Below are 21,410 nucleotides of genomic sequence, written 5' to 3' on the forward strand. Positions count from 1 at the left end.
GCAGGTGGATTGCAAGGGATGCAACTGGGATGGAACAGATCTGAAATATTAAATATCGTCTGTCTTCTCAGGTTAAGGTCACACGGCAATTTTAATCTGGTTATAAGTTTGTGCATCCGTTGACGGGGTAGAGCCACCATGTGTGTAGCCGTCCTTCTTTGTGGTGGCCATAATGCCACGAAAAGGGCAATTTTCATCTCATCTAATTTCTTGTCTTTATGGTTTTCTGAGCACTAGTGTTCTGGTACAGAGGAGGTAGTGGGAACGAGTGGCTGGCAGAGGGGAATGGGAAAACCATCTTTTTCAGGTCCTGTGGAGCAACTTGAGCACTCCAGCCTTCCACAGAAACCTGCAGGGGCCCCTGCTGACCTCTGGTCGTAATATACCAGCTGGAATGTGGTATGCTATTGATTTTAACCTTCCTTTGTTTAACCGTTTCATTTTGCCTGTCCAAATTTTCATATTATCAATTTTTTCTATACATTCTTTCTGCATTCTGAAGAGAATCTTTTAACCATATGAATACATTTAGTGCATATTGTAAGACTTCTGTTGTATTTTGTAGACATCTGAAACAGTGAAATGGTGGTTATTTTCTAAGGAAAAGGAGAAAAATCCATCTTCGTTCATATGCTTCTGCTGAATAAAATGCATTTGGGGGTTTAAAATTTTTATTAAAAAATACAATGAAGAAGCTGCAGAAAACTAAAAATTAAGAAAAATACCTTTCTGGTTAAGTAATTATTCATGAAAAGGTACTACATTTTTTGGCGATAACACTGTGTCATGTCCCATATCATCTAAGTCTAAGGGTGTTTGTCAAGAGAGTACACGGTTACGTAAGTTTAGATATTTATGTTCCATTCATAGCCTCTTTGCAGCTTTGAGAGCTACTGTGCAGTTATTTAATTTTCAGATACTGCAGCCTATTAATCTACTATTGTTCTACTACCTCAGTCTGTCTAGTTCGTTTTTGAGAACCAAGGTAACTTTAACGTTTTTAGTACTAGTCTTAATTTTGTGCTTGGTGGGGAGGATTGTGCAGTTAAAAGAAAAAAATCATTGGACTAAAATAGGAATAACTTGGCTTCTCATTAAATATGGTTTATTATGTAATTACAGCTCTTTAGGGTGTGTGTTAAACTATGTCATTGCTTTGACCTATGTTTAAGTGTAACCTATATTTTCTAGTTAGATATTATACAAGAATGAAAGCTACACGGTAATGATCAGCTTTGTCTGTGCGCTCTTGTTACCCTGTGGTAGCAGTCTTGGTTTTCATTGGCTTTCCCAAATTCCTTTCATGATCCTGAATCATAAATTATATTCCTTATTTCGGAGAAGACTGTTGCCACCCTGTACTCTTTAGGAGTGATATAGATCCTCTTCAGCTGTAAGACTGATGTTTAAAAACAAAAACAAACCCAAAGCAACAACCAAAAACCACCAAAAAACCCCAACCAAAACCAACCCAAAACAAAATAAACCCCAAAACCTAACTATTTTTCTCCTCACTGGTGTTTTCAGGTTCTTCCTGTACACAAAAGTGCTATTTCCAGACTTTGTTTTGCCCTGAGTGCTTATATTCTAGCTAATCCTGCAGGGAGTGCTATTTGATGATTTACTGAAGCTGATTCTGCTTTCACCTTCCTTGCTGCTTCTTGCAGATGACAAGGTCTAGGGATCCGTGTGTTTTAAATCCCCTTAAATAAGTAGTAGTTACCTGAAGAATAGACATAGGAATGGCTCTTCCAAAGGGGGAGCAGACTGAGAACCTGTTTTCTGTACAGTATCTAATACCAGAAGGAAGTGAGAAACTGCGAGCATTTTGAAGGTTGTTTGGATGTAGGGGTTTTGTTTTGTTTTTTCCTCCAAGCAAAATAAAGTAAAAGTCGATAACTGCTGGAAGAACCTGACTGTTATTGAATAAACTGCTCTTGCCATTGGTAGAGCAAGAATATTGATTTCCAAGAAGTTAATACTTGTTGCTGTGTTTAAGGTCCCTCATGTCTGTAATTCACTATACGTGAGTTATGTACAAAGCCTATGTTTTATCTGACAAAAATGCACTGAAATAATATTTTATAGAGCAGAGTTTGTTGCATAGTTATTTGATATTCAGTGTGGGTGTATGCCTGGGAGTCTGGCACAAGTGTTAGCAGAAGTGTTTTAAGGCCTGGCTTGAGGAAGAGGAGAATGATTGTGTGTGGTCTTCTCTACCTCCACTGAACTTTTGAACCTTCTACTGAGGTGCTGCATGTATGGGGAAGTTATCTTTGATTAATTTTTGCTTTTGGGTCTATGAAATTTGAATGCTTTAGAAGTCCCAGGTCCTCAGACAGTCACCTCTCTCTCAGCTTACTCCTAAGACTTCTCCCTTCCTGAAAACTCTCCTGTTTTTTACTAATCTGCACGAGCTTTTCACAGTGTCTCCCAAAATGATTAAACAATGTAATTGAAAAGTGTAATGAAGTTGGGATATTTTTTTGGCAGTCAAATACTCCCTAACAAAACAGTTATTTGTTCAGCTAGTATCACAACTGTATACTCATGTTACAAACGTGGCATTATTTATATTAACAATATTCACTTAAGTCTGTGATCAGACAAATCAGTTGCATTTTCTACATGGAACAGAGTGCAGCTATTTTCATATCTGACAGTACTGTAAAGAAAGTTGTTGCTAGTGTAATTTCATTATGGTTAGGTTTTTGGCTGTAAATTATGTCTGAAGCTTAGTATTGTTCAGAAAATTTATAGAATATTCTCTAAGGGCATCTATTCTCTAATACATTCTTAAAAGAGAAGTAGTGTAGAACTATTTTTATCGAACATACTTTGTTAAAAAATGCGGAGAAGTAAGTAACCGTTTACTTGCAAAGCACTCAGACTGTTTCCTAAATACTTGAAATTACTGCTAAATTCTTTTAAGTGTCATTGTGGTTTTAAAACAATACCTTTAAAATCAGCACTGTATTTGAATTGTCCTTCCTATGGAAGGGAAGGTGGCAGGTTCTGTGTTGTCCCAATGATGTTCTCAGGTCATATGCACAGTTTGGGCAAAGTAAGGTTACCTTTACACTGTAGGATTTCAGTCTTGTTAGTATATCCTTTTCTTTCACCCTTTATTGATTGCTATAGCTTATGCATTTATACCCAAGTCAAATTCCTTTCTAGATGTAACGAGTTTGCCAATGGTCCTAATGCGTGCCGGCGTCTTCAGAATAAACCCTAGGGACTCTAATTAGATTATAGATCTTTGCTTTAGGTTGGATATTCCTTCTCATTTCAGTGTATTTCACTTGTATATTGAGAAAGCAGTCTGGTTTTACGTTCTATATAGAATTATTCTGTTAATTAAAGCATATGTATCACTACATAATATATATTACACCACATATTTATGGATTGTTAACCCCATAAATTTAGTTAGAGAATACGTTTGCATCAAAGAACATAACATTGAAATTAAAAATTAATTCTAATGCATCACATCTAAATTATGCTCTTGTGATTTTATTTTTTTTCTTCTTTTTATAGGGGGAGACTCAAAACTCCTCGTGCATTTTGTAAATAATCCCTTGCCAAAGTCTAATCAGAATGATTAGAAATACAACTCCTGTTGTATATTGTAAAACTTCTCATTTCCATTTTTAACTTTTACCTTAAAAACAAAACAAAAAAATTGAATGTGTGCTTATTTTCTGGAATGTTTCTGGATTTGTTGTTGTTCTCCCTCCTGTTGTTACCCTGTAGTGTCGGTCTACACAGTACGCTATAAGAAGAATTAGATGGTAGAGTCTTCCGAGCTGGTCACCCTAGTGTAGCTCTGAATTTCATAGTATGTGGTGGTCTAACATGACGTAAGATGAAGTCTCATTGACTGTGTCGTCAAAGCACTCTCCAATAACAGAATGAAACTGAGCTGTAAGCAGTGTCCTAGAATGCTGTAGTAGTCTTCAAGGTCTATGTTGTAATGGAAATCCTGTTAATTTTTTTTTTTAAAACCTAAGGAAACTCTTGAAATCTGCAGCTTGCAACAGACACAATTCCTTTTTTTACATAAAACAGTTTCAATGCATTAATATAACTGCTTTTTCTCTATGAACAGAATAATTCTGAAACGGAATATTGCAGTCATGCATCAATGTATGCATTTAAGTATTTTTGCAGGGGTTAGGAGGAGAAGGAGCATGGGTTGTTTCTCTTCTCAAGTAAGGGAACACCCACCCCACCCCACCTTCCTACTGCAATGATGCCATTTTTTTAAAAGAAAAAAGGGATTTGTAATACTAGTAATAACAATTTGAAGTGGCTTGGACTACCGTGAATATGTTTCTGATGTCCTCTGTACCTCTGCTGCTGGCTGATACCAGATGTCAACAAACAATACTGGTTGGAATTTATAGAGCTCGAAGGTGTAAGTGCTGTGTAATTGCAATACCACTGTGAGGCTGGCAGTGGCTGAGGCAGGGAGTACTTTACTCATCCCTCAGCGTCACTTTTGAGCTTCTGTAACATTCATAGAATCTGTGTATGATATTTGAAGAATTTTGCTGCCTGAGAAGGTGGTAATAATCATAACTCACAAGTCCTGATCTAATACCTCTCCTAGTGCTTCCCTGACTAAATAATACCTGTGAGTTACTGGGATGACAGCTTAAATAGAGACCATGCTGCAAAATATTTTGTGGTTTCAAAAGAAGAAGAAAGAGTTAACATGGGAGGAAAATATTTTGTGGTATTTAGCTTTGGTGTGGCAACTGAAGGGCTCTCCTGTTACTGAAATTTACAGTCAGATATGGTGGGGAGGAGCAATTCTCCAGAGACTTTTGTGCCTTTTTTCTTCCCGAATTCAAGTTGCTAAGAATCACTTTTCTTTCTAATACATTTCTGTCTATGAGCATGTCTATTTAGCACATTCGTGTTTATGCTGTTCGCATGCCATCTCCTCTTCAGTTTGCTTCCTTTTGAAAGACCTTACCTCACCTATTGGCTGTCTTCTCATGTATTTATTTTTTGATCTAGAAGATAAATAATCTTGTTCAGTTTGGGGCTGTTTTGAATTGTATTTAGTGATGTCTTTTGCATATAACCTTTTTAGGTTAGATATTGGTAAATGAAAATGGCAATTTGTAGTGTATTGGGGTTTTCAATTTACAAGTATCTTCAATAAATTAATTTAAAATTTCATTTATATACTATTTCTATGGAACTGTATATTACTATGCTGGGAAAAAAAATATTTTGTAGGGTAGTATTCTGTAGCCGATACTCACACTCAAAGTAATGAATTTCCAGTGGACTTTGAAAAAAGTGTGAGGAGAAGTTTGCAAGAGCACAGGTAGAGAATAGGCTTCTATTTCTTAGGTTAAGATTGTTCCCTTTGTGTTTTTAAAGCAGTACTTAGCAGATTGCTGGCATAGACAAGAAGGATCAACTCAGGAGAATGATTGACAATATGCCACGACTTGCTAAAAAGTAGACTGCAACAGCAATTCTTATTTTTAAACACAGAAGTATTTATGATATAGGAAGGCTCTTTGGTTTGTGTTCTGCGCACCTGCTTGCTAGTGCTCCACAGCTTTAACGCTAGCGCAAGTTGTGTGTGCAACTTGGGAATCTTGTGCAGGGGTATCTTCAGGAGCTGTGGCCTGGCTGTGGGTTTGCTAGTTTCTGAGCTTTAACCGTATTTTACCCTGTTAATTGTGCTAGTGTGTTTATCTGCTGCTGGAGTAAGAAATAGGTAAGATTGTGCTTCAGTGACATGAAAACCATTAAGTTTTCTTCACTGGTTTTGTTCTCCTGGGTTTCTCATTAGCAGTAGCAAAACTGACTGGTACAATGAAATGAGTTTGGTTATAGTGAATGAGAGTAGGGCTGTTCAGCCAGTTGTCGTTAGTTCAAGGTATGTTGTTGCCAGTGTAAAGGTAAGACTGTTGGCACAGGGGAGTTGTGGATACCCCGTCATTGGCAGTGTTTGAGGCCAGGCTGGACGGGGCTTTGAGCAACCTGACCTAGTTGAAGGTGTCCCACCTCATGGCAGCAGGGTTAGACTGGATGATATTTAAGGTCCCTTCTAAACCAAGCCATTCTCTGATTCTGTGATATTTATCACCAAGGTTAGTTTCTACCCAGCAGAAGCTGGTTTAAAACCAGTGCCAGTGGGGAAAATTTTGTATCTGTCACTGGATATTTTCAAGTGTTGTCACTAGTGGGCTTTTTAGCATCTACACAACAGAATTTAGAAAACAAATCTGATCTGTGTCATCATCGGTTATCAATTATCTCTAAATGTACCTTGTGCACAAAATGAACTAAACTCAGAAATACTAATGTAATTCAGCTTAGAACTGAATGGAAGGAACTGCCCAAAATATCGTTAGATCTTCCCAAATGTGTCAGAGCATGCCCAAGGTCAACTATCCGCTCCATGCTCATTAGGAAAAGCGTGATTTTTATAATTTTATCTAGAAGTAATCATACATAGATGGCAATTATCTGCATCCATGCTCTTGCAGAAAAGGCTTCTGGGTAGGAGTGTGGTTGCAAAGAGGGATCTAAAGATCAGTTGTCAAAACAAATTATAATTTAGCAATACTGAACACTTCAGAGATTTTACAAGTAATATCTACTCTGCTGCCATTTGTGTAATCATTGAAGAAAAATTTAGTGACTATTGTTTTTGCAACTCTTTAGAGACCACAGAAATGAGCTTGCTCATCTAATTTGACCTTTACAGCACTGAAGGGCTGATGATTTTCCTCACGTACACTGGTTTGGAGAGGGGCTGTTGAGTTGCATCAGGCCATGTAACTAAAGAAGGAGAGGTGAGGGAAGTTCAGCTGATAGAATCACTGTTAAGCTTTGGCATTACCTAAAAGAATTATTTTCTGGGGGGAAAAAAAAAAGTATTTCCTAAATTTGATTACTGATGTTCTTTTCATTAGTTTATGGTTAAACACTTGAAGTTTCCAATTTTCAGGGAAATGACAATATTTTTAGAAGAATTTATCTTTTGATTGGCCTTATTTTGGGCATAGCTGGCTAATGGTGGTGTACTAAGTGGTGTTGGCGGACTTATTACAGTGATAAGTGCTTGTTGATGTGGGGTTTTTTGGTTTGCTTTCTCTCATTTGGACCCTTTGGGTTTTTAAGTAATTCAGGACAAGTACAAACTGTGCCGGTCTCTTAATCCCTTTGTGTCAAAGATGGATAGTGTCTCTAGAAAATTCGTAACTGCTCCTCTGTTTTTATTATGTAGTCATGTGCCAAGGCCAGCAGTTGGAAACAGACTTCAAACCGGTGATTGACAGGGCCAATACAAACTGAGTGGAGAGGGAAGGGCAGAAAGGGTGGTTTGAATCACTCCTCCATTTACAGAATTGTGTTTGGCGGTCTACTCGTTTCTGAGTGAGTAAGCTACAGGAGACCAACAACTGACTCTTACCTTCTCTTTTGGTTATATTTCACTGGGGATGTTATGGAGTTTTGTCTTGTTGGAGTTTCAGTAGCACATAGTAACTTACCAACCTGTCTAGTCTGTGTTTATTATCCATCTGATGAAGTGTGTATTTTATTGTGAAGAAACCTGATACTGGTGCTGAGCAGCTGTAACTTGGTAAGGAGCCATTGCTGTGCTCCGTTACATGGAGATTGTAACTGGGACTTGAGCAGACAGCCTCCATATTTTCTCGTACAGGCAACAGTAACTGTCAGTCACGTCTGTGCTGGGGTTAGATTAGTCTGTAAATTGGTAAGTGAAAGACCTACTACTTTTAGTCCCAATACATCATCCATGTGTTTCCCGTGAAATAGTTAATCTTGCATCTGACAATACATGCATATGACCACCAAGCATTCATACACCCATTTGTGTGTATCATCTCAAACGTTTTATACCTCACATGGATGGTTTTCTTTAAATACTGAAAATAATTTCTAAAAAAACATGGAGGGGTTTTTGTCATGAGTGCACAGATTGCTCATGCTCTAATAGCCTTCAAGCTTCTGTCAGGGGTTTGTCTTTTGCAAAATACAGTAATTTTTTAAAACACTTCTGTGTCGGTATATTATTTTTGTGGGTGGGTTTTGGTGCTGGTAGGATATGGAATTTTTTAGGGCAAACCTCCTACAAATGGCGTGAAATTCTAGATCTCCTCTGATATGAGGATGAGCAGTTTGTTCCAATTGGAAAATGCATCTCCTTTGGATAATAATCTACCTGAAGGGGTTAATAATGCGTGCTGACATATTAAAGTGATTGTCAGTGTCTTGAGCCTCTCTTGTCTTTTTATTATTGTAAAGCGGAGACAGAAATCAGTGGGGTTTTTTTCCTCTTCAAATTATAAATGTGTGCAAGGTACACAAAACATGTTTGATGTTTAAGTAGATCTAGTGGGCTGAAGGGCCGTAGTGTCCTCTGTGCAAATGTGTGCCTCCAAGGTGCTGCCGATTTCTAGAAGAGCTAAATTTAATACGTATACAAAATACTTGTACCATCAGTTTCTGTAACAGTAGTTTCACATCAGTTACGAAAGGAAGATTTTGATTTTTCTCAAACCATCCTTCTCATGTTCATTAGGAATAAGTACATAAAATATTCTTAAGTATGATCTCCAGTATATAGACTTCTACATAGGCACACATGCATACACATATATACATATTAGTATCTACACACACGCACACAAATTTATACATATCCATACAGAATAAAAAGACACAAGGTTCTACCTAAATGTGAGCTTGGCAGTTTTTAGTACATAAAGATAGATAGCAATCCAGAATCTAGCACTTTATGCACTGCACAATAGTATAATTTCTGATTTAAAATTTAGTAGCTATTAAAAGAGAGCATGGCCCAAAAATAGAAATACCTGTTACTGAGAAGAGATCAGGTTCTAGAGGGATGAAGAGAGGCAAAACCAGTGTCTGTCTGTGTGACCAGCAGTGCATGGCTCTGCCTCGTCTAGCAGAGAGGACTGCGGTGTGGGTTATGGGATGTCAACCTTTTCTGACCTGGTACTGATGCATGTGCTGTGTCATGCCGGTAAAAGTGTACCTGGTGAACTACGTCAGTGAAATGACCCATTGGGAGGACTCGCCTTCCCTCCACCCCAAAATGAATTTGATTTTTGTTTCCTCAGGTAGACAAGTTTTCCGATTTTTTATATTGGTATGAATAACTATCAGTAAATGTACATCTTAAGAGGGATGGTCCTGTGAGAAGTCTTGCCTCTGAATGTGAAATGGTAGCTGGAAGTACAAGCTTCTGTCAATGTGCTATGCACTGATGGAAGGTGAGCTAAATCTGCAGTGTTCTAAAGGAGCCCCCAGTTTTCGTGCAGCTGAGGTCACCACAGCAGCTTCTCTACTGGATCACAGTGTAGCCAACACAAGTGCTCTGGTATGAGGAAGTAGGGACGCTGCTTTCTTCAGTAGTACAGATTTGAACTAGGTTGGTGGATTGAAATTGCAGGCTAGGTTCAGAGTAGCTGAATTTTAGCAGAAAAGAGAAATGAAATCTGGGAGACTGTCTAGGGGATTCCAAACTGATTAGTTAAAAGAGCTGATCTTGTTGATCAGGAGGTTTTCTTCTTGAGCATAAGCTTCAATATAAGGGAATGCAGGAAAATGAAACCTTGACAGGGTGTATGTCAGAGATCATGCATAGCAAATCTGCTGAGTATGAGGAGCAAGGAGCTTTCCTTGTTTAATTTTATATAAGCAGATTAAATATGGTGGGTAATTGTGTTTTGGTTTTTGTGGTTTTTTTTTTCCTTCATTTTTTCACTAATATGTCTTGGTGTTTTGTGAACAGTAATTTTGCATTATTTTGAATAATGATGGTGCTTGTCTCCAAGGTGATTGTTTCCAAGAATAAAGCTTTGCTCAGCCAAAGAGGTAGCAAATTTGTGTTGCAGGTACCTTTAGTAAATTATCTGCCTTCTCAGAATGCATAAGAAGGTAAGAAAATATTCTCCCAGGGAAGTTAAAAAGGCTTCCTGGGAGGTGCTATCACAGAAGTGAAAAAAAGAAGCGTTTTCCAGTAATGGGTGCTGATGAGGAAGACTTCAGTCTGTAGGAAGGAGGGCATCTGAATACCTACAGATTGCCACAGAGACTCCTTGGGTATCTAAGGCATTGTAGTTTTCAAGAATATAAATGTATGTCACTTTTACTGGAAGATAAGATTTTGTGTTTTGTAAGAGGAGGAGTAAACATATTTAATATTCCAATTACTGGAAAATAAAATTATCAGATACTGAAAAGCATGCTTTCACCTAACTAGGGAAAGCAAGGCCATTCCTTTCTAGTTTAACATAGTTAAAACATTAGTCTGCAATAATTCAATTGAGCATTGAGTGCAGCATACTTCCTTTGCAGCAGAGTGCAGCTAAAATTTATTAGTGAAAGACATTCAAGAGGAATGTAATATATTTGGAAACAAACAACCTACAGTTATATGAAACAAGCAACCAAAAAACCCCCATACCCAAAACCACCCAAAAATCCCGCAGATACCAGTTTTTGTATACCTAGAATCCTATGTAGGATTGGGTGTTCCTGCTGCAGTAGGCATTTTACTCTCTGCCCTAGTATGCAGTGTGCGTGGATTTGTTTTATTTAGAGAGTTTTGGACTAGGAAGAGCTAGTTCACGTAAAGATCATATTTGCAAATATAAAAATACAAAATTGACCTGTGTGATGTCATTCTGACTTAGATCACTGGCTCCTTCAGGCGGTGGATGCCATCTCCGTATATTGCTTTGCCAAGTGATTGCTCTCTTAAAATAATGAATGTTCCCTTCCCTCCTGCTCCCATATCAGTGATTAAATTTAATTCTATGTCAAGTCCAATTTGGAAGATTTTTCTAGTCTATTTTTCCTAGTCTTCTAGTTTGACATCGTTAGGAACAAGTACCGTCTTTCTTGGAGTTTTTGTGTTTGTTTTCTCCTCCTGAGCATCCAGTTTGCTTCAATATTAGAACATAATGCGAACTTTTGTCTCTGAATCTCATGAACGCTAACTGTTGTCTTTTTTCCAAAATAGTGGTTTTAAATTCTTATACTATCCTGTGTTCAAACTCTCAATAGACAAGTGAGTCATTATTTTTTTCTGGTCATTGAAGATGGAGAGAACTTCTGTAGAAATGTATTAACAACTGCCTTGCGTAGCATGCAAGCATAAGCAAAAGCTTTTGACAGCATTTGCAAAGGAATCTAAGGAGAATCACCTGCTGAGTGCTGTCTTGAACACAGAGTTCTTAATGTTTTATTAAATTTAAAAGTTTTATCTCTTTCTGTTGAGATGAAAGTCAAGTAAAATCCACTGTTTTATTGGGGAGCAAAAAAAAAGAAAGGTATTTGCAGTTCTGAATGTTTGAATCCATTGTTCTGCTGCAAGTGAAAAACTAAAACGCTTATATAAATTCTGTGGTTCCAAACTTCCTAGTTTTAGCTACCACAGAAGTGGTTGTATGGTTCGAGAATATGGTGTTTTCCAGTTAAGAACAGGAACATGACATTTTCTTTTGTTACAGCCTTTCATGTATTGTTCAACTATAACATTTTGCTTGGTTAAAATTGAGTGACTCCAAAACAGAACTATTGCATATTAGTTGGTTTGTCTCTGTATGGGTTCCTACTGTAAGTGCATACACCGAAACACTCACTGTTTTGAGCTTACCTAGGAGTGGTACCCTCACGTATGACCATCTCCAGTGCTTAACACTAGTTGACCTGGAGCTTCTGCTGTGGTTTTTTGGAGCTTCTAAATGCCCAGTGCAATATACTTTAATCATCATGTATGATGGCAAAACCTCTTCTTATTGGTTAAGTTTTCACTTAGTATTGCTGGTGATGACCCTCTCTGGTGCAGTACACCTCGGTATACAGGAGTAGCTGCCATTCTGCTTTCGTCTGCCAGTCTTCAGATATCAGACCCGCAGGAGCTCCAAGCTTTAAGCTCTTTAGATAATATGGCTACCCAAGGGTCTCTGTGATGTGAATTCTGTGGTCTACAGCAGCTAACAGGCTCAGCTGGGCTGCTGTCCTGGCAGTACTTCTGAGTACAAGTTCTCCAGTCTTCACTGATTTGAATGTGGATATAGTATGGCAAACACTGCCACCTTTGTTAAAATGTGATATTATTGATCTAACTTCACTTATGTGATGGGAAATTGCCTATGATCTAAATGGGGGAAAACATAGGAAATGAGTTAAATGTTTCTCTGTGTTCTCCATGGATAGCAGGGAACTGGGTACAACATGTTAAGTATGCAGAACATCCAAAACTCACGATTCAGTGAAATTGACTGGATCACTGCACACAGTACCAGTATGTGGCTTTTCAGGTTCTTAATTCCACAAGTCTAGACTAATGTTTACTTTGATTTTATTTTTTGCTGTATCATAAGAGTTATTTCTCATGTCAGTTTGATTTCTTACATCAGATTGTTAGTGAGTTGGGAGAAGTTATGTGGCTTTAAAAAAAGTAGTACCTAGAAATACAATCCTAAAGTCATCATTACTTAATAAGGTTTTCTTTTGGATTTTGAAACTATTGCAGAAAATGTGCAATTCAGAATGATGGAATCCTGAAAATGCGTACTTGATTATTACTATTATTATAAATATTTCCTTTCAGTCATGTTATGTTGCACAAAATCAGATCTTAGTCCTTTTTCTTTTGATTTGCTGCTTTTCGTCTTCTGTATTTACAAAATTCTGTTGTGGAGTCTGGGGCAAGAGGTTGGTGTGATAATTTGTGTCTATAGTTGGAAGACTGCTACTGTGAGAAAACCATAGAAGTTAACAAGCAATTTAGTTGTAGTAGAAACTATAGGGCTAGAGTAGAAGCATCTGCTATTTCTTGGTTGTTTTTTTTTCAACTATATTATAATTTGAATAAATAGTTTGTCCCTTGCAAAACTAAAATATTGGTTTTCTTTTAGCACTGTCACTGCAGCTCTAGTCTGCCTTCCAAGCATTTTCTGTTCAGTTTTTTAATTTGTCTCAAGTGGGTTGAATGATCTCAGACCTTCCTGCAGGCTGAATAAGTTGTATCTTCAGTTTTTTCCAGCCAGTAAACTACTTACTTTGTGAGTTTCTTTTTAAGTATTTCAGTGTATTTTGTTGATCAATGAAGTAAATATTTAAAGTTTATTTATTTGTTGTTGTTGTAGGCATTGGATCAAGACAGAACTGCACTACAGAAGGTGAAAAAATCTGTGAAAGCAATATATAATTCGGGGCAAGGTAAGGCATTGTCTTCAGTTTTACATGAGAACGTAAGCACTTGATTTCAAGTTTGAGACGTGCCTTGCAATCTGTCCTGTTGAATTGTATACTATAAGAGATGCTTATCTGTTTAGGAGTGTTTGGATTTAAGAATTTTCTTTCTTTGCTTCTGATTGTACATCAGATTAATGTATCTCCAACTCTTTCACCCTCATTTTCTTTCTCAGAGGCCTCTAGAAGAATTCCCATGGGTAAATTTTCCTTCTGTCACAACATCTCAAGCGGTTACCATCAACTGTTCAGTCTAGGCAATGCCCTAGATTGAATTTATGCAGTGCACTTCTAAGTGGAATAAGAATGAGAACTTGTTAAAAAGTTTCAAAAATAAATATAAAGAAATATCTACAGGTAGCTGTGTTTGTCCCTTCAACACTTGGCTCTCCCCTCATAACATGTATGATAAAATTGACATATCTCCCTTCTTAGATAAAACACTGGAGATTTGTCATTATTTTGCTTGTTTGAAGACACTGTTGATGTTCTGTTGGAGCTATAGTAATGACTTTGAGAGGATAGTGGCTGGAATATGAATTGATAAACAGTTTGCATTCAGTAACAAATGATGTTCAAACACAGGTCAACGTAGAAATTAGGTTTTAAAAATGTCATAAAGCATACCTGGCTTCTACCTCTTTCACTTAAGGTCTAAAAACTGTGCCAAAAGCAGATAGGGTAGCAGAGCTGTACGCCTTCCAACAACCACCTCTGTGTAAAGCCTGCATTTTAGAAAATCCCAGTTCCTATTCCCTAACAATAATAATCAATTCAGCAAATATTTTCCTAATGCAGAGCCACTTCTGAGTGGTCTTACTTTCTGTGTTGTTGTGTGTTGCCCCATTACCTTGTGTTTTTTGGGGTGGGCTTTTAATATGTTGTAGATTCTTAACTTTCCTCTTCTGCCAAGACTAGTATTGTTGCTCTACTAACACCATGGTTTAATTAGCTTTTCTGTACCTTCAGTTGATGATGAATGTTTTCCCAATAGGCTCTGAAGCCTGATACAAAGTGAGAATCGAATTTGGTATATGTGTATTTAGTTTTAAGCTTTTAAAAGTATTCAGATACTCCAAGCACCTTTTCCATTTGAAAGTACCTACTTACTGAATTTCAAAACTGATGAAAAGTGTAGAACATGTAAAATGCGTTCTGCCTGTTTTGAAGTATATAAATTATACTAGAGATTTTAACTATCATTTGTTTTGAGTCTTGTAATAAAAGTAATATTGTTTTCAATGCCTGTAAGTAGGCCATGCTATCTCATAAACTAGTTGCACTGAGTAAAAGCAATAGAAGGTTGGTTAATGGTTTTAACCGGCTGCTTCTGCACTTAAGAAGGACCAGGGATAGTTAGGTAGCTGTTTTTCTTCTTTTTTTTTTTTCTTTTTTTTGAATACGCCTTGTTTCAAAGGTGCAAGTTAGTATGAATTCTTTTGGATAAAGAAAGAGCAATAGGTAATACCTATACAGGAGGCAATTCATGCCGTGATTGATAAACTAAGGTTAGTAAGAGCAAGACGGAAAGTATGTTATACGTGTGAAACCTTGTAGAAATAAAAATAATGTGACTGAATTAAAACACAGACTCATTTTTCTTGCTTGTACAAAGAGAATTGCTAGCCAGCTATTTTCTTATGCTTCAGTGATAAAGGGATTTTGTTGATGTTTAGGTGAAGTTAAAACATACTAAAACCAGCTGTGGAATGCATTGTTGTTGATCAATTCAAACAAGAGTTAGGGGACTATTTTTGTATTTCAAAAGAAAGCCCGTAACTACATTTTGAGAGATCAAAATTCGGGTTTTGTTTTACAAATGTAATTGTTTGCTAGATGGTGAGACCATATTTAAACTACTGGAGTAGGAAATGTTTTTAAAAACTTCCCTGCCTCATAACTGCCTTTGAGAACTCTAGCTGGGCTGGTGGGAAATGGTTATTCAGGGCAAAAGAAAATCTTTTCTCTTCAGTTCAGTAATCTAATTCATACTCTACCAAAAGTCATAGCTAGGATTTTTTTGGGTTGTATTGGGGGTTTTGTTTTGGTTTTGTTTTTTGCCTGAAGTAACATTTGAACAGTGACATTCACACAATGCGATGTCTCACACAATTTTTCAGAAGAACCTAGCCCTCTGATGTGGTGGTTTGTTCCTCTTTGTTGCTGAATCATGAAATGCAAGGGACTCTCTTCTGTTAGGAAGAGAGCTTAAATGTCACCCAAATACTTTTTGCTTTTTGTGCACGTCCCTCACCCATAGGTCGTATTTAGAGTTAGATCTACTGCTGTGGAAGTGAAACAGTACCAGCGCAGAAATGTGGCAATGGCTTAGGAAAATCCCCTCCCTTTTTCCCTGTCGGAAAGTACAGTTTGGGAAAGTACTGTTTATGAAATCCAGTGAGACATACAAATTGATACCTCTTTCTCACCACTTCCTCCTTATCTGGCTTGCTGTTTATTTCTGGCATAATAGATTGCATCTGTAACTAAGAACTCATCTTATGTGAATGGTGCTTGAACTTAATGGAGAATCTGTTCTGACTAGCTTTCCCATAACATTTGGATTCAATTGTAACAGCAGTAGATTACACAATTAGTTTTGTTGTAGATTTTTCAATAGCTCTTTTTCATTAGTTCCCTGGTATAACTCCCAACTATAGTCAAAAGAATTTACACAATGGAGAAATAAAAACATAAAATCCATGCAAGACCAAAGGTACTGAGTCAGAGGAGCAGTGCCTGGGCTCTCCCGCGATGATCAACAGCAGATGCTTGAGGAAGTAGAAACATGGTGCAAAGGTAGAATGTTTGGGGTTTTTTTAAACTTTCTTTTTTTTTTTTTTTAACACTTTCTCAGCTCGCAAGGATACAAAGGCCAGGAACTACCTGAGTCAGAACTGATATTGTGATGCTTGATACTTCCTAATGGACTTCTACAAATTGTTTTGTCTAAGGAATTTAAATTCATGTAAATCTTTTATCATTCAAAGACTTGCATCAGTCTAGTTAAATGTACCCTTGTTCCCTTGTGAAGTTGTGCCATTCTTCAGGCCTCAAGTCCTCTGAGGAGCAGACTGGCCCTGCCCATGTTTCAAAGCATTGGCCTTAAGCCCACCAGAATGACACATTTGACATGAAATTGAGGGACTTAAGCATGTTCTGGGAATTTGTAGGGGGCTTTGAAGTCCCAAAGCTTGTTAGAGTAGCGTTGGAGGAATTTTTGGTGGATGGATCCAAACTTGATTTGGTGTTATCCATTCTGCCTGTTGAAGTAGGTTTCTGGGTGATTGCAGAAACAACTCAGTCCACAATATCCCTCTTCTGAACTCAGCAGCCCTGGGGGTTTCTGGGGGTGGTTTTGTTTGTTTGTTTGTTTTTATAGAAACTGTCACACACCTTTAATCATCCTTGCTCTCTTTCTCCCAAATGGCAGTATAGACTTTCTTTGTTCAAAACAGGGAACAGGAGGAGTGAATTGGGGCAACAGTGACACGGTATTAAGGGTTTAATAATTTTATGGCAATTTTTTTTATGTTGTTCTATTGCATGCTCTGTTTCTTTCTTCATAATTTCTGATGTTCAGCTTTGTTTTGCTTGGTACTGAATGTTGAGGCCATGTAACTCCAGAACCTCTGGATTCCCCATCTGATGGGGAGCTACCCAGATGCGAGCCGGTTGCCATAGACTGCACAGTTAATGGGTGCATGTAGAGACTTCTAGGGTGAGACACATCTGATTTTCAGGGCAGTTAGAATAGGATGAGCTGAACTGTAACTTCTCCTACGCTGAACGTAAGGGGAAGGGTAGACCCCAGGCTCCAACATGGATATCTTCTGTTGTTGGAGGCTGTGTTTGGGCTGATTAATCTGACCTTCGGAGTCAGCTTTTGCTTCTATTGCCCTGAATAATTTATAGTATTGTATGGAAAAGAAGAACAAGAGTTTATCACTATGAATCTTATTTCCTAACTGGTTTATATGTTGTTAAACGATGTGGGCCTTATCACTGTTCCATACAGGACTTCATTGGTGACCTCCCTCTGTTGAGAAAATTAACTCTATTCCTTCCTTCCTTCCCCCACCTCATCTTTTTGACATGTTTCCCTCTGTGTGAGGCTCATCCCTGTTATCCTTTGTTTGCTTAGTTCCCTTTAGTGTTTTGGTGAGGGACAGACCTTTTTAGAAATCCAAACAGATAATTTAATGTGGATTTCTTCTCCCCTCATGCATATTGGTCCCCTGGGGGGGAGTTTTGTGAAGTAAAAATTTTTTTCTATAAAACCTCTGTTTCTTGTTCAGCATTTTGTATTTATCCGCACCTCCACCAGTTCTGTTCTGCACAGTAGTTTCTACAAATTTACCTGAGGAATATATCAGCATTACTGCTCTGTTGGTGCGTACTTGAATTCTCAGTTCTCTCTGGAGCTCGTATTAAAAATAGCTATATTTGCTTCTCATTCTTCCTGTAGTATTGAGGCTGTTAGAAATAAGAGGCTTTTCTTTACCGCTCATTTTATTCTTCTGTACCTGGGTCTAAGTGCCTTGCCATTGCTCATTTTGTCAGCTTTTATGAATTCCACTGTTAGCACTTAGGTTTGGTATAAAACCTCTGAAGCAGAGTGGAAAGAAAACTCTTCCATGAGAACATCTTCAAGCACGTCAGTGATGAACACAGATGCAAAAAGAAGTCATTTACCTTTCTGGGCTGGCTTATCTCTTGGTGCTCTTTACACCGTGATGGTCTAGAGAACACAGCAGACTTGCTGAGATGCTCCTGGCTCTGGAAATCTTTGAAAAAGAGGCTTTTATTACTTTTCCCTATAGCAATCTCAGTCCAGAAGGCATTATTGTTATCAAGTCCAGATAAGAATATGGTGGTCAAGTATTTTTTCTTCTCTATTATTTTTTCATTAGATTTCAGCTTTGTGAAGGATGAAATGAAAGGATTATTTCTTATTTCAAATAACTTCTTTTGCCATCCTTTTTAACCTTGCCAGCTTTCTTGCTTTTTCTAAAGGCTTTCTGAGTCTTTTTTTTCATGTGTATGTTTTTCCATTCATAAATGCAGTTTGGCTCTGACCTTGGTTATTTTTCCTCTGGCTACCCATGGAACAAAGCTGTTCTATAAGCGCAACATAAAAATAGCTTCAAGTTGATCAGGATTCTGAATCATTACTTTTTTTTTTGCGGGGCTTAACCAGATATGCAGAGATAATTCTCAGTAATTTAGATGTTCTTCAGGTTTCTTTGGGTGTAATTTAAGTATAATTAGTGACTGGAAAAGTTGTGTTTGTGTGTTTTTATTCTATAAACTATTTAACTTTTTTTTGTTCTTCATTGTTTGCAGGATAATGTATCTGAACAAAACTGTTTAGGTAAAGTAAATCTAAGGCTTTAATTCTAGTGACATGTCTTCTAGCTCCAGTATGTAAAGGCTGTTCTTTAACCTCTCTTCACAGTATTTGTTCTTCAGTTTCCTTACTTAATATGCACAAGTAGACATGAATTTAGCTGGGTTCAGAAGCACATGCTAAAATGTTGGTAACAGTTGAATGGGAAATAAACATAGAACTTAATGACTGTTGTGGGTTCAGTGAAAGAGTACACGTTCTTTGTATGCCTTGGGAATTAGATCTGTCTTCTCTCTTTGTCCTGGGAAAAGTTTACCACAGGGTGACTTTAGGCATAGGCAAACTCAGGTGATGGCATGGGGCAGCAGAACAAGGTGGATTCAGCCCTGGGAGTCCTTAAGCCTGAGGCTCTGCAGTGCTCTGGGCCCAGAGCATGAGTGTTCCCTGCTTCTGGCGAGTTCTGCTGTGTAGCAAAAGGCTGCTGTAAGCTGCTGTGGCTGTCGTTTCTTCCTCGGTTGCTGGGATTTGTGTCTTCAGATGCATTTGTATTAATTCCTCCTCTTAACATGTAATCCTCGATATATGCGTTACAGCACAGAAGTGAAGGGTTGCCACAACATTGCTGTGCAATGTGTCCTACCAGGGTTTTCTGAAAAACAAAGGCAAATTCTGTGACGAGTGTTTCTCAAAGTTAGAATAATTAAGTTGGAAGGGACGTACAATGATCGTCTAGTCCAACTGCCTCCAGTTGAAGGTGTGAATTGTGGAGAAGATGCATTTTTCAGCTCAGAAAATAACACCGCTGTGTCCAGTCTGGTACTTCATACTACATCTGCCGTTCTGTAGAGAGGTCCTCAACATAGGCTCAGGTACTGGCTGCTTTGCCAGATCCCATCAGGGTGGGGAATGGTTAGTAAGGCCCTTTTCCCTGCTCGTAGCCCCTTTGAAGGGAGCTGCCTTTGTCAATGGGAGCAGGGCCTGTGATTCTGGCATCTCTCGGAGAGCTGCTGAAGGAGGAGGATGTCTGTCTGGGGAAGCTGTTCTATTTTTGTCACAGTACTGAGCTTTGTTTATGATATTGAGAAGACACGAGCCAGTTCTAGAAGGCAAACGTTATCCTTTGTATGTGCTGCTGTCAGTGTTCGTGTCTCCCTCTCTAGGGTTATTAAAGTCGTTCCTACAGTACTTGTAGCTAAGGAAGTAAACATCAAGTTGTGCACGTTATAGCTTTCTTTATGCAAAGGAAGTTCTATTAGGATACCAGGAAGTAATTTCTGTGTTGGCATGTGGCACCTACAGGGAGACTAAAGCATGTACTTTGCTCTAAGCATGTTGGTTTTCATATGTTGCATTTCAGCATAGGCTACGTTGCAGATTTAATTTTTCATCTATGTGCCTTTAAGGTCAGGTAGGGAACTAACCTCTTCAACAGAAAATATTTCTTCTCCTTTTACAAGACTTACCTTGATACTTTATTAAACTTTCAATTTTTACATTTCTTTCACTGTAGTTGAATTTTGTGTGTCTATGTGCGGTAGTTACAGAAGTATTCCATTTACATCATAATCAAAGCTTCGTTTCTAGATTTAGGTGATTGGAGATCTGAGATTCTTGAGAATTTCCTATATATTGTTCTAGGACAATGACCTGCTTCCTGCTTCCTCTTCCTGACTGGGAGTTTCTTTTGACTTTCCACAGATAAAGGAAACGGTTGTCTTCAGCTCTTTTTCACTTTCTTTATAAAATTATTCTTGAAAATGCTGTATGAAACAACACAGTGCTTAAAATCAAAACGCTAGAAAGTATGGTGGGGTTAAAGTACTTCACAGGCAAGGACAGGGGTTCCATGATCCAGCAGATTTCTTTCTGACCTTGTTCCATTATCCTTCCTTTTCCTTCAGCACAGTAGGGTACATTTGAGCTTTATTAGCTCAGGGCTGCATAAGCCAAAGCTCCTTCTTAGATAAAGTCTTCTGTGTATATTTATGCAACAGCTTTTACATCAAAACAGAATGCGAATTTTATTACTATATAGTGGTTTCCTTGGTTTTAATGCTAAGCTATTTGATTAAAACCGTATGCTTTTGGAACAGTTTTATTAAAGACATGCTGTTTGAGTTACAACCCATATTAACATACGATTAAATATTTGGCCTTTTGAAAACCTCAGTGTTAATGTTTGATTTTTTTAGGATGTAACTTGTCTGATGTGTGGGTTTTGGGTTTGGTAAATAAGCATTGTGACTTTCTTTGTCTTCTGATAGATTTTCACTTTTTTTGTTTGAGCTTTAGTGCATTTTTGTTTTGAGTGCCCGTAATACCTTAGAAGTGTTACTGTTTAACTCTTCATCAGCTCTTTGTTACTGTTAAAGCAGATTCATACATTGTAGGACATTATTCATAAGCCTTGTTTGAAACTTATGTCTTCCCATCCCCCACCCCTTTTCAGTTTTCTCCCTCCCCCCTGCCGTGTAATTCAAATGCTCTCAGGCAATATGACAACTTGAAAAATATAAAAACTTGCAGGTCTTTGCGGGGAAAAACATGGTACCTGTTGGCAACTGTTCTCTCTTTTTCTTCCCCTCTTTGATTGCATAGAATTTGTTCTGGTTGGAATAGCTCTGTGGTTTTGTGTTTGTGGCTTACAGAAAAGACCATAGTAAGACTAGGAAACCCATTAAAGTGAAATGTTGATTTAATTAATACCAACAACATTCCTCCAAGAGAGATGGAGGGAATAAAGTGTGTCCCAAAGGGCTGTAGT

General features: G+C 37.9%; 1 protein-coding gene across 6 annotated transcripts in view; it reads left to right on the plus strand.

Annotated features, from left to right (window-relative positions):
* The window catches only part of ASAP1 (ArfGAP with SH3 domain, ankyrin repeat and PH domain 1), a 161,157-nt gene that overhangs the window by 67,848 nt on the left and 71,899 nt on the right, over positions 1-21,410 (plus strand). For all 6 annotated transcript variants that reach the window (XM_064442082.1, XM_064442087.1, XM_064442085.1 and 3 more), the window contains one exon: positions 13,191-13,263. In XM_064442082.1, the coding sequence (XP_064298152.1) occupies positions 13,191-13,263 (73 nt within the window). The remainder of the gene's footprint in view (positions 1-13,190; positions 13,264-21,410) is intronic.

This window comes from Phalacrocorax carbo, chromosome 2 (genome assembly GCF_963921805.1).
Source record: "Phalacrocorax carbo chromosome 2, bPhaCar2.1, whole genome shotgun sequence".
Taxonomy (NCBI): domain Eukaryota; kingdom Metazoa; phylum Chordata; class Aves; order Suliformes; family Phalacrocoracidae; genus Phalacrocorax; species Phalacrocorax carbo.